This window comes from Triticum aestivum, chromosome 6D, assembly GCF_018294505.1.
Source record: "Triticum aestivum cultivar Chinese Spring chromosome 6D, IWGSC CS RefSeq v2.1, whole genome shotgun sequence".
NCBI classification, from domain to species: Eukaryota; Viridiplantae; Streptophyta; class Magnoliopsida; order Poales; family Poaceae; genus Triticum; species Triticum aestivum.
Window position 1 is genome coordinate 392,271,083 of NC_057811.1, and position 13,901 is coordinate 392,284,983.

The window sequence follows — 13,901 nt, forward strand, 5'->3', positions numbered from 1 at the left end:
GGGAAGGAGAGGTTGATGGAGATCCAGCAGCACGACGGCGTGGTGGTGGATGTAGCGGGTCTCGTGCAGGGCTTCGCCGAGCTACTACGAGAGAGAGAGAGGTGTTGCAGGGGAGGAGGGAGGCGCCCAAGGCTGTTCTGTGCTGCCCTCCCTCCCCCCCCTTTATATAGGCCCCCTGGGGGGCGCCGGCCCCTGGAGATCAGATCCAAGGGGGGGCGGCGGCCAAGTGGGGGGGGGAGGGGTGCCTTGCCCCCCAAGGCAAGGGGGAACTCCCCCCCCCCCTAGGGTTCCCAACCCTAGGCGCATGGGGGGGAGGCCCAAGGGGGGTGCCCCAGCCCACTAGGGGCTGGTTCCCTTCCACTTTCAGCCCACGGGGCCCTCCGGGACAGGTGGCCCCACCCGGTGGACCCCCGGGACCCTTCCGGTGGTCCCGGTACAATACCGATAACCCCCGAAACTTTCCCGGTGGCCGAAACTGGACTTCCTATATATAATTCTTCACCTCCGGACCATTCCGGAACCTCTCGTGACGTCCGGGATCTCATCCGGGACTCCGAACAACTTTCGGGTTTCCGCATACATATATCTCTACAACCCTAGCGTCACCGGACCTTAAGTGTGTAGACCCTACGGGTTCGGGAGACATGCAGACATGACCGAGACGCCTCTCCGGTCAATAACCAACAGCGGGATCTGGATACCCATGTTGGCTCCCACATGCTCCACGATGATCTCATCGGATGAACCACGGTGTCGAGGATTCAATCAATCCGTATGCAATTCCCTTTGTCAATCGGTATGTTACTTGCCCGAGATTCGATCGTCGGTATCCCAATCCTTTGTTCAATCTCGTTACCGGCAAGTCTCTTTACTCGTACCGCAATGCATGATCCCGTGACTAACGCCTTAGTCATATTGAGCTCATTATGATGATGCATTACCGAGTGGGCCCAACCTCTCCGTCATACGGAGTGACAAATCCCAGTCTCGATCCGTGCCAACCCAACAGACACTTTCGGAGATACCCGTAGTGCACCTTTATAGTCACCCAGTTACGTTGTGACGTTTGGCACACCCAAAGCACTCCTACGGTATCCGGGAGTTGCACGATCTCATGGTCTAAGGAAAAGATACTTGACATTGGAAAAGCTCTAGCAAACGAAACTACACGATCTTTTATGCTATGCTTAGGATTGGGTCTTGTCCATCACATCATTCTCCTAATGATGTGATCCCGTTATCAATGACATCCAATGTCCATAGTCAGGAAACCGTGACTATCTGTTGATCAACGAGCTAGTCAACTAGAGGCTTACTAGGGACAGGTTGTGGTCTATGTATTCACACATGTATCACGATTTCCGGACAATACAATTATAGCATGAATAATAGACAATTACCATGAACAAAGAAATATAATAATAACCATTTATTATTGCCTCTAGGGCATATTTCCAACAGTGTCCGGGCGTGTCCTGGGATGCGGTGGTCGTGCGCCCAGCACGCGGCTGCATCCGTTTGCCCCATCATGTCCGCGTCTATTTAAAAAAAGCTATGTTTCAAATGCCAAGCACTAGTTCATCAGGCCAGCGTCCAGTTCATCATGCCGGCAACAGAGCCAGCGGCCTACATGTCCACCGTCGGCATCAGCCAGCGGCCGGCAACACAGCCAGCCTCCAAAATGAATAGTTGTCCTCGCCGGCAACACAGCCAGCGGCCGGCAACACAGCCGGCCTCCAAAATGAATGTTTTTCTCGCCGGCACACAGCCAGCGGCCTAGCGGGCGGGCGACACCCATGCCAGCCTCCAAAAAGAACGACCACAGCCGATCGGACGACCTAGTTCAGGCCGTCGGCGTCGAGTATCTCCTTCTGCCTGGCCTTGAACCAGGCCCTCGTCTTCTCGCTCATCTTGGACAAGTACACGCTCATGATCGCAAGGGTCACCTCCTTCGCTTTGGTGGCGGCACTGGTGGCCTCGATGTCGAGCTGCCTCTGCCTGGCCTTGACATTGCCGGCCTCGATGTCGAGCTGCCTTTGCCGGGCCGCCTCCTCCATGTCGATCTTCCTCCTCTTGGCCGCCTCCTCCATCTCAAGCTTCTTCCTTTGAAGGTCTAGGTATTGCTTCATTTGCTCGTCCTTGCTTTGCCGCTTCTTCTCGTCCCTCACATCCTTTTGAGACATCATGCCATGCAAAGTGTCATGCAATGCCATGGATGAGGCATCACGTATGTCGTCAACCTTGGAGTTGGTCTTGCCCCTCGGCTCTTCAACGCCTCGCCATCTCCACCTCCGGCGAACTTGGCCGTCTTCATGCCTCTCTTCCTTTGAAGTTCACGGTATTGGTCCTTGAACTTAGGGCAATTGTTGATCGTCCAACAATGCGTAAGAGTGAATGGCTTGTCATTGTGCCGGGCCTTGAATGCCTCCAAAGATTGAAATGCCTACACCACATGATCAACAACAATTGAACATGCAAACATATACAAGGCCGAAGTCTCATGGCCGTAGCAAGGAAAGGACTAGGATGAGGAGAGCATACCATGTCCCCAACGCCGAGACCACTCACGGGCCGTGCTTCAATGCTCTCAAATGCGGCGCAATACTTGTTGCACTCTTGTTGGATGAACAATCACCTCTTTTAAATCGAGGTGATGCCACGGTTGCTTGTAATTTGGTAGGGCTCAAACATCTTCCTTTCATGGAATGTTTTATGGACTCTCGTCCAAAAAACAAGGCCCTTATGTTGCGCGCCGGTCCTCGGATCTTGGCTAATCTCCATCCAACATTAGCAAATCAACTTGTCCTCATCTTGTGTATATGAACCCGTGCGAATGCTCTTCCTCTTTTTTTGTGCTTCCGCTCTTTGGGTGAGCTCGTCAATGAACAATGGCTCGCCACTAATATCAACGTCATTGCCTTCTTCTTCATCACCATCACCTTCGCACTAGATGTCATCGTCTTCATGCCACGAGTCACCATGGTCGTAGTCAGCACGGTCGTCGGCCTCTTCATCGGGGACGTATTGGGCGCGGCCATCCTGACTTTGGGTCTCGTCGGGGTCGTAGGCACGGCCCTGCCCACCCTCGAAGATCACGTCCTCCATGTACTGGTTGTAGAAGGGGTCGTCGACCGGTGGCGTTGGTGTTGGCATTCCGTCAAACAAGATGCGGGGGCGGCATGGTGCCCGTGCTTGCTTTCTTTGCATCTCGACGAACGGCCGGCCGCCGCTGCTGGACCCACGCGTGACGTTGAGGTCGATGACGGCCGAGGGGCGCGGTGTGGACGGCGCGAACACGCCAACGTCGGACGACCCCGAGAAACGGGTCTGGCCGTCGTGCCTTGGCGGAGGAAAGCCGGGTGACATGGGCGTGGTCGGCGACGTCGGCGACTGGCAGTGCGGAGGCCGGGCGACCGACGAGCCTGTGCTCGCCGGGCCGGCGGCCGTTGCAGGGAAACCAGCCGGACGGCCCATGCCAAGCATGAGGAGGGCATGCGCTTTGTTGATGATGTCCTCCTTCTCGTCGGCGAACTTGGCCGCGGGGGCATTGACCTTGACGACCGCTCTCCGGCCCCTCCTCTTCGCCGATTTCGCGTCCAACTTGGCGATCTCCTCCGGCGTGCACTCCGACCGCGGTTTCCTTGGTGCCTTGGCCGCCTTCTTCTTCACCTTTGGTGGCGGGACGACGGCCGGGCCGCCGGAATTCGGCTGGGCGTCGGGCATGGACGGGGGAGGGAGGGGGCGGCGGGAGGGACGTGGGAGGGTTTGGGGGAAATGGCGCCAAATGGGGCGCGGGGGGTTTTTGCTTTGTGGCACCGACAGGCGGGCCAGGGGAGGACAAGCGCGCGTGTCCCGCCCGTCCGCGCGCTGTCCGTTTCACCCCAAAATCGGCGCAAACTTGGGCCGGGGATGGGTCGAAAGCGGACACAAAACGGACAAAAGTCCGTTTACGCCCGCACGCTGGGCCGTCTGGTTTGTCCGTTTTACCCTAAACGAACGGGGCCGGACAGGATGGGGTCGCGCGGTGGAGTTGGCTTAAAGGCAGACACTCCGCCAGGTAGCTGTCGAAAAGCGTTTCCGATATGAACAAAACCTCGGGGTTACATGACCGCTGGACATCAAGCAAAGCACGGATTGCCGCAGCATTACCCATGCCATGGCAGTTCCAAAATAACAGCTTCATAGATGGCAGCGGTCCCCTCCGCAAGACCCCGCCGTTCCTATAAAACTTCCAGATGCATTAGCAAGGAGACCTCACGAAAAAACAGGAACCCTAGATGGCGCAACTACCACCCCTTGCTAGCCCAAGAACCACCAGCGTCTAGGGAGAGTAAAGCAACATAGGAGAACATCTGCTTTCATTAAATTATTATTATCATTAGAAAGATAAACGCAACAGTTCACCTTTGCCGTTTTACTCTCAATCTGCCTGACTACGATAGTTACCAACCAAAACAGTCAGTGATATACCAACTCCCATATGTAATAGTAATACGGTAGGAATCAAAGGACTAGCAAACAATTCCCGTACATTCCATCGACCATTACACATGCGGAAATTGAAACTCGAAACAAGCGACTAGGAAACTGCCTGTAAACTTCAGTTAAGATTCTGTTCACAGCTCGCAGAGAATACAAATACGAGAGGCAAGACATGGCCAGGTAGAATTCCAGGGGTGAGGCTTCTTCTCCCTTCCGAGGAACACCGGTGATAAGGGCTCTAATATTCTATATGGATGCCATGCTCATCGGTTACCACCACCGCTGCGGACACCATATCCCCCTCTGCCTCGCCGCTGCTGCTGACCACGCCGCTGCTGGTTAAACTGATGGACATGGGTCGGAGCTTTTGATTGCTGCGGTGGCATGACCCTCATCCGCTGCTGCTTCATCTGTGCAAAGAGCGCATCCATTGTCCTTGGAGGCTCATTCTGCATCTCCTTACCCTAGCAACAGAAAGAAAACATTATTAGCAATGCTAAAAAAATGTATTAGGTGGACAACAAATGCAATACAAATATGAAATGTTTAGGCAGGGTTTCATGTCTCATGCAACTCAAGAAAAACCAGCGTGTTTCATGTTTGTCATCGAGGTGCAAAAAAACGTTGCAATAGAAAAAACACATGAATAAGATATCATATACTATGGTTTCCTACATGATCTCAAAATAAGGGCTGGAACCAACATTTGTGCAAAATACAATACAAAAGGGCGCTTAAAATGCTAGATGTCACTCTGCAAAGAAGATGCTATTTTTCCGTAGTGGAAAGGCGTGCAAAACAAACACACATCAAGAGATGTTACTAGGAGTTGGGTATGAAGTCGTTTTTAAGCAACTTTCCATGCATGCACAAGAATACCTTCATATGCCAATCTAGTTTTTAACTACTCTAATCGGAGAAAGATATGTCTAAATGTGTATTGATGTCTTCCAAGTAAAAAACCAAATCTCATAACTGGCTCCACTACCTACCATAAAAGGCATATAAACATCTACTCCCTCCGTCCCATAATATAAGAGCGTTTTTTACACTAGTGTGTCACTAGTGTCAAAAACGCTCTTATATTATGGGACGGAGAGATTATATTTCTTCCCCTTAGATAGCCATCCCTGCAGTACCCTTTAGAATAGCAAACTGGTGTGATCTCTTCTGTAACCGCATCCCCATCAGTGATCACTTTTAGCAGGCATATATGTGACCACGGCATACACAGGGTGACAAACAACTTTGTGGGATTGATATCTGGCAAGTACCTTCAACTAAACATGTGGAGTATTAAATACATGTACCACCAAACAATACTGGTAATATTGGATAACTGATTCAGATCAGCATGGCCTATTCTGAAACAAGAATAGAATCCTGGTACCACAAGTATCCTTTTTTGGAGGTAACATTTTCTCTTAGCACAACGTTTTTGATTAAGCATAAAACAAGTGAAAAGGTTGGCATCAAATACCTAGACAATCAGAATGCTAAAGGACAGACCCAGTGCATAGAAGCTCCCACACAAGGTGGGGTCTGGGGAGGGATTATAGGAACCTAGTCTTACCCCTGCAAAGTGCAATGCAGAGAGGCTGGTTCGAACCCAGGACCTCTTGGCAAAGTGCAATGCAGAGAGGCTGCCTCTAGGCAATCAGAATGCTAATTAGATATAAAAAATAGCTACTAGCTGTGCTACAATGGTGCTCCCATTCCTACAAGGTAGAGAACTGAAGCAAGTGGACAAATAGATCAACAAGGTTTACACACTAAATAACAATAAAATTGAAAGGCTTGTCCTCAAATACTTAAAGACCAATGATCATAGTTTATATTGCTAAGTCTACTTCCATTTCAAATCAGTTTGTACCTTGCTGTTCTGAAGAGCCTCGCTTACGGGCCTCCTCTGTGCTGAGGTAGACGGACCACTGCATACAGAGCAAAACATTAGTGGCCCACATGAGGAGTTGCCTACCAAGAATCGTGTGCAACATCGTGTGCAACAGAGAACCAAACAGGTAGTTTTAATGGTCTGTGCTTCATGACGGTAAAGCACAATCACCATACTCTTCAAAATAAGAATTCTCTATGTTCTAAATCAGGTGCACATACCATGTTTTTGAACAAAACAAAACAATAAAATGATAACTATAACTGATTTCTGATCAAAGACTGCATATATAGATTCCACTTGATCCATAAGGCCTCGACATCCTATACTGTTACATCCACCAAATGAATGCAGACAATCCAACAACTTTCCCAGTTGACACAATTTTACTGCTTGGTCAGACCGTTAAGCTCATAATAGCAAGTTAGACTGCTGAGACAGAATCAACCCAAAGGCATGCTAGGAATCAGGGAAAGTTATCACATCAGTTGGCCCCGTAAGGCAGCCTCCATACAGCACAGCGTACTGGGATGATTCTTGACAAGAAAAATCATGAGATACCATGATATACTATCACCCTGTTGAACTGCGGAAACGTGGCTAGCTTCTTTGCTGAGAACCAGTGAACAATTGAAAACATAGAGCACTTGCTGATCGAAATCCAAGATAGCACTGGCAATAATGCACAACACTATGATACAACCAATCAGGCATATGAGAACAGCAGCAAAAATAAATTACTGAGATGCAGCATACGACAATTTTGTTGGTGTGAACACACTTAACCTACATTCACACTGTTTTCATGAACAAACAAAAGCTTATCGTCTGCACGATAGAGCTAGTGGTCAAAATCACTTTATCTCTGGTCATACAAAGAATCTGTGGTGTCCAGTGGGCAGTGGTATCAGATGCTAGAAAGTATCATATCCAGCTCCTACCAAGTCAGCAAATGAGAACAAGGTTGACCGCCCAAAAATAGCACCAGTCCAACTGCTAATACATCATAAATAGCCTTGTTGTATGTAAGGCAACACCAGATGTACATCCAAGGTGTTCCAGCAGCTTCACAAATTTGACCATCAGTCCATTACAGCCAGAATAAAAGTTTTTGATCGAACAGCCATAATAAAAGTAATCCATAGCTTTGTGAGTTTAAGGCCCTTAGATAACCATGCAATCCAATATGATCTGCTCAGTTTACTGCAACTCTTATTCATCGTGTATTTCTCACACTTCAACCAAAAAGTAGGCCTTGTGCCACAATACTATGAAGTTGGTTGATGTTTATACTTCCATGTGAACCAATGGAATACAGATAGCAGCAAAATTAATATGGGTTCAACAGAAACACCAGCACCATAACTTCAGTCAATAGACCCAAAGGTGCAAGTCAAATTATTTAACGGGTCCTTGAATGCCAGCTTATCATAAGCAATAAAAGAACCATTGTTTACCTGTTCATAATTTGTTTGTTCAGATAAAGTGACTAGAGTAACTACACAAAGACAGATAGATAACATTGTAGTGATTTGTTGATACCTTGGTTTGTTCCATCTGTCAGCCCTACCGCGCACATGCATAGTAGCAGCCTTGTTTGCAGCCTGCTTTGTGATTTGGAACTGATTTGCATCAAGATTTGACCTCCTTTGTGCCAGAACACCCTAACAAACCAAAGCAACATTAGAAAACCAAACATAAGGCAATCTATAAACAGTAACTTTGAGTGGCATAACATACTTGTCGTATAGATGATCTAGACTCATGAAATCGCTGAACCTTTGCCTTCCCTTGATTACTATTACCATTCTGGAAAGGACGCTTTTTTACCTGTGATTACAGAAAGTATGGTAATTATCAGAACTTGGCAGTACATTAACAATGTAAAGGAAGAGGGGCACAACAACAACAACAAAGCCTTTAGTCCCAAACAAGTTGGGATAGGCTAGAGGTGAAGAGGGGCACACTCAAATGTTTAGGGGCTTTAGTCTCTATAAGATCTCGCGACCAACTCATGGTTCTGGCACATGGATAGCAAGCTTCCATGCACCCCTGTCCATGGCGAAGAGGGGCACACTCAAATGAATTATAAGGCCTACCTGCTGTCTAGGGGCTTTCTTGCCTGCAGGACCTTTTTTCTTTGACATCTTAATAATATCCTCTGTATAAACACACAAGAAAAACCATGAGCTAAGTTAATCTCCAAGATATGAATAGCGTCACAGAACAAACAACAAATAAATAGCATACCCAGAGTCATGTCCATCTTTTTCTCAGTAAAAGCAATAGCTTCAGCAGTGAGTGGCACTGAATCCATATCTGAAAGCAATTAGGGAAAGAATCACTAAAATGCACCGATACGGACAGGTGTATCAGTATCGGGCTGATACAGATACGTAATTTGCCATTTTGGAAAAGCGCCAATACAGGAATACATTTTACTATTTTTTTAATTCACAAAAAAAATGTGTATAGAAGCTAGGAACAGCAGATTACCTTGTTTGCTGCTCTCCTGAGGATGCTGAAGCAGCTCCAAGCCTCTCCAATTGACAATGTTGATGCCCTGTTCAAAAGGGATATAATTAGACTCTTAGTAAGTGTAGAATTAATATGGAGCAGTAAATAAAATCATTAGGGTGTGATTGGTTCAGCTGAAGATTTTGGAAAAGCTGCTGTGAAATTTGGGAAAGCAGCTGTGAGAAAGCTGACAGTTGTTTGGTTGGAACAACAGTGAAACTGTGGATTGAGTCTGAATAGTCCGTAATGCCCCCTAATGACCCTGAAGGAAAATTTCATTTTTGTAGTGTGAGTTCTAAATTATAGTACTACACATGTTCTTTCAAAGTTGAAGAGGTTTCTGAATTTATGTAATTTTGTTCAAATTCACCAACATATGCAATTAAATTTTTACACAAAATTCAGCATATTCATACAAATTTTGCACATTGTTTCACTTCAATCAAATTTGTAGAGATATTTTCACCCCCAAAAAATCAAACTTGTGACTTGTACATGGACAGAGATTTAAAACCAAAGCATATTCATTCTTCCAAGACGAATACCAAGAACTGATGGCACGAGTATATAACAGAAAGCGATGATCAATACCAACCTTTGAGCCAATGTTAAAAAAAGCAGAAAGCGTAAGCGGAAAGCGTAAGCGGAAAGCGTAAGCGAAGCGGAAGGCCACAGCTTAAGAGCAGTTGGGCGCTTGAGCGTTTTTTTTTCGAAATTCAACAGACTTTGGCTGCTTTTGAATAATATTCACAGGAAAATAGGAAACCTATCACATAAATAATTGAAATAGCATGTAAAATGCAGTTCACACCATTGTAAACACACAACAGGTTCACACAGCAAGCAAAATAGCAGGTAAAAGCCTAAAATGGAGTTCATTTCAAACAAACATAGCCTAATAATAAGATAAATGGCATGTTGCCATCAATTGCCCAAGCAGCCAAGCAGAAGCATATTTCACCTGTCTAGAACCATAAACAATAAAAGAGAACTTGAGGAAACAGACATTGCCCCTTAGTTTTGGATTTAACAACAGGTACCGCATGTTGTGTCGCATAAATGAGTGCATGGGGTAATTATGTGTTACAGGAAATTTTAACGGTGTGAACCTATCAAAGAATAGTATCAAATGTTGCCATCAGCTACCGCAACACTCTCTCCTGTCCCCTCCCTTCTAACCCGAGCCAAAAACCCAATTTCACCCAGCCCTTATTACCCCCATTTCCCCCTCCCGCCTAGTCAACTTCAGCTCCAGCCTGATAGATTTCCCAGTGCTTTCGCTCGCCTAACCGCGTGAAGTGCACACTAAACCAGCACCTAGCGCTAAACCGCTGCCGAAATCTCGCTAAATTTCGCCTAGTGTTAAACCATTGCCTAGGGCAGAAGCGAGGCGGTAAGCCATCACTCAGCGCCTAAGCGTCGCTTAAAAACGATTTCCCAAACATTGCTTTGAACTTATGGCACAAATACATAACAAAAAACTAAACGATTGACAACTGCAGACATAGCTCACTGCATCTATCAAGTGTGCACGTCAGGTAACATCATCTCAAGGTACATGAACCACACAAACCAACCCCTACATTGTAAAATTATCCCATCTACTCCCTCCTTCCATCTATATAGGGCCTAATGCGTTTTTCAAGGCTAACTTTGACCAAATGTTAGAGCAATAATATATGACATGCAACTTACACAAAGCATATCGTCAAATTCGTATGTGAAAGGAGCTCCCAATAATATAATTATCACATGATACATCTCACGTACTATTAATCTTATCAATAGTCAAAGACGGTCTTGAAAAACACATTAGGCCCTATATAGATGGAAGGAGGGAGTAGGACTGCATGGTGCCCATCCACATCTGCTTCCCCTTGCACTTCACCCAACATGTACAACCAGTACAAGAAAAGCCAGACCAAATGGACACAATCAATTATCCATCATCAAACACAAGCAGCCACTACATGAACACAATCTGAAACCTATGGCAATTATTCATCACCAATTTCAAATAAAACAACCATTCTATTTTATCAAAAGAAGTAAATAAAACAAAGTGTGCAATCAAGCAAAATCAAACTAATTTATACTATGGTCTAGGCAAATTCCAAAGAAAAGCATGGCATTCTGTCGATTTTTGCGAGAGCCAAACAAAACAAAAATCTCCTCTACTCCCCGTGTGTCAAACAGAGTAAACATAAACAAAAAAGAATCCATCTCCTCTACTCACACTAAACGGAGACCACTCTTCCAAACAGAGGGATTGCATCAGTATATGTGCATGTTCAGTTTGGCGCATCTATAATACAACTGAACCAGCCATCCCTCTTTAAATAAATAAACAATATAAACGATGTGCGATCTACAATCCAACTGAACCAGCCATCCATCAACAGCAATTCATACAAATACGTATACAAAGGAAAAGGAAATAAGAGCATGGCAGGGTATTCTAGAAAAAATAAGAGCATGGAAGGGGAGGGATGGAAGGAGTAGGAGGGAGGAGTAAGGAGAGGTGGTTACCTAGTGACTAGGCGCAGCTCCGGACGGCCGGCGCTAGACGAATACCCGCCGGGGCGGATGGAGGTTCGCGCGAGGGGGGGCGGAGCAGGAGGAACGGCCTGCACGAGGCCTGGAGGGGCGCGGGGGGGAGGGGAAGGGGTGGCAGGGCGGCAGAGACCCCGGCCGGATGGCGTGTCAGGCTTCGGCGGCGACGCGCAACTACAACGCGGCAGCCGATTGAAGCCCGGAGCACGAGATTAGGTCAGGAGAGGAGAGGGGGAGGAAGAGATATGGGATGCGTCCGGATCCCCGAGAATTTGCGAAACGGTGAATTTTGCAAAATTTTAAGAGGAACAACAACCGGACACCGCAAATCATCCTTGTGCGTTCATACGGACTGTCCGGTCACTGTTGGTCATGAAATTGCCACCTACTACCTTCGTCCGCGAAAAAGTGTACTTCTACCTTTTGTCTTAAGTCAGGACTATAAAAATTTGACCAACTTTACAGAAAAGTGTACTAGCATATATAAAATCAAATTGGTAAATTATGAAAGTACATGTTAAAAAGAATCTAGTAATATTATTTTAGTTCCATAAATGCTGCTATTTTTCAAACTTTGACTTAGGACAAAGGCTAGATGTACACTTATTCGTGGACAGAGGGAGTAAGAGTATCTCTAGCAGACCACGCATCCGGCCGGCCAGCAAAACACGTTTGCAGTTCACGGAAAACGGCCTTTGCGGGCTGGCTCGGACGGCCGCAGATGCAGACCCCCAAACAGACCCGTATAAAAGGATATTCGTGGAATATACTTTTTTATGGGTCGGCTTTTTGCGGGGTCTGCTCGGGCACCGCCGCGTCGACCCGCAAACCGAAGACGACCAATTCTCGAATTTGACATAGGTTCTCACAAATAAGTTCAAATTCAAACAACATAACATAGTTTACGCGTAAATAAAAGCTTCAGTTTAGTAGGACAAACGCAAAAGAGGGTCCTGCAAAAGTGACAATCACGTTCGGCATCATCTTGGTCGATCTTCACTCCACGCCATCGAGTCCATCTTGAAGTTCATCGCCACCACCGAATCCACCTCCGGCGCTTGTTCCAACTCCCGCACCAAAATCATCAACATTGCCACCATATGGAGCAGAGAAAACATCTCCGCCACGGTAACACGCACTGGCCGACGCAACCATTCTCCTCTTCAAGATTTCTCTCCTTGCCATATCATGCCATTCTGTAGTGAGGTCGTCCATGTCATTGCGGTTCATTGTCATGATCTTGTTCTCTTCGGCGAGCAACTTGGACATGGCTTTGTTTTCAGCGGCACGAGCTCTTCTCTCCTCAATGGCCGCTTTGCGCAGCCCCTCTTCCTTGAGCAATTGTCACTTTTCTTGCTTCTCCTTTGCCTTCTTCTCGGCCAACTCTTTCTTGATCTCCAACGACTTCAACAACATCACCTCATTTGATTGCACCATGGCATCAATCTTCTCCCTCAAGCTCGATGCTTCGTGCTTTCTCTTCATCTTCTCCTTAGTCTTCTTGTCGCCATCGGGCTTGTTCAAATTTCTTGGGCCATCATCATCCTCATCTTCATCCATGTTTGTAAGTGAACCTCTCTTCAGTGGGGATTCTTTGTCGATCAACTTCCACTTCTCGCACTTTTTGAGCAAGTCCCAACAATGCTCTAGTTTGAAGAATTTGCCTTCCAAAGCTTCCATGTCTTTGTATCTATGTTGGGCAATTTTGTCCTACACAATTTGAACAAAGTGAAATGATGCAATCATTTCATATGATACAATATGCTTATGCACAACTTGAACAAAGGCAAAACAAACTCACATAGTCGGATTCCACAGTTCCACTTGGAGGTGCATTGCGTACTTACTCCAAGCAAGCTGCCCAACGGCTGCACATAGGCTTGATCACATCCCAACGCCCTTGAAGCGACCGAAATGTGCATGGAGTCCTATTGGGGTACTTTGCCATCATGCGGAAGTATTGATCTTCGATCCTTTGCCAATACCTCTTGGCAGTTTGAGAAGTACCCGTGCATGCATCAAGAGACACCGCACTCCATGCCTTGATCAGAATTTGATCTTCCAAGATCGTGTAGTTCTTCGATCTTTGGCTTTTCCCAGTTTTTGCTTGTGATTGCTCATACGCTACCTCATCGATCTCCTCCAATTCTTCCTCACCACCATGATCATCCACGCCGCCCTCCGTTTCATTATAGTCGAATGCGGCGAGCGGGGCTTGACCGATGTCAACGGCGTTGGTGTCCAACAAGTTCACGAACTCGGCAGTTGCATTGTTCGAACCACCGCTATAGTGAACGACAACAAGTCACGAGCTATCGCAAATGGCGAAATGCAAAGAAATTGCCATGACCGAAGATGCATACCTTCCGGCCATTTCGTCAAACACCTCGCTTGCGGTGGGAGCAGCACCGTTGAGCGGCATCGCCGGGGAACCTCTTTCCGGGGCGGAGGGAGT

The 13,901-nt window shown here is 46.9% G+C and overlaps 1 protein-coding gene across 1 annotated transcript; it reads right to left on the reverse strand.

Moving 5' to 3' along the window:
• Positions 1-4,462: 4,462 nt before the first annotated feature.
• LOC123145307 (uncharacterized) lies at positions 4,463-11,725 on the reverse strand. The gene is made up of 8 exons (XM_044564685.1): positions 11,423-11,725; positions 8,873-8,939; positions 8,627-8,695; positions 8,476-8,537; positions 8,117-8,206; positions 7,919-8,040; positions 6,356-6,413; positions 4,463-4,946 (listed from the first exon to the last, which is right to left on the reverse strand). The coding sequence occupies exons 3-8, from the start codon at positions 8,691-8,693 to the stop codon at positions 4,746-4,748; spliced, it is 600 nt and encodes a 199-aa protein (XP_044420620.1). The 5' UTR covers positions 8,694-8,695; positions 8,873-8,939; positions 11,423-11,725; the 3' UTR covers positions 4,463-4,745.
• Between the last annotated feature and the right edge of the window lie 2,176 nt (positions 11,726-13,901).

Bases quoted from the DNA above. Each gene is read 5' to 3' on its own strand.
- LOC123145307 (XM_044564685.1), bottom strand. From the start codon at position 8,693: ATGGATTCAGTGCCACTCACTGCTGAAGCTATTGCTTTTACTGAGAAA. The intron at 8,538-8,626 runs GTATGCTATTTA...GTGTTTATACAG, and splicing joins AAAGATGGACATGACTCTGG to AGGATATTATTAAGATGTCA. The intron at 8,041-8,116 runs GTATGTTATGCC...TTGGTTTGTTAG, and splicing joins CTAGATCATCTATACGACAA to GGTGTTCTGGCACAAAGGAG.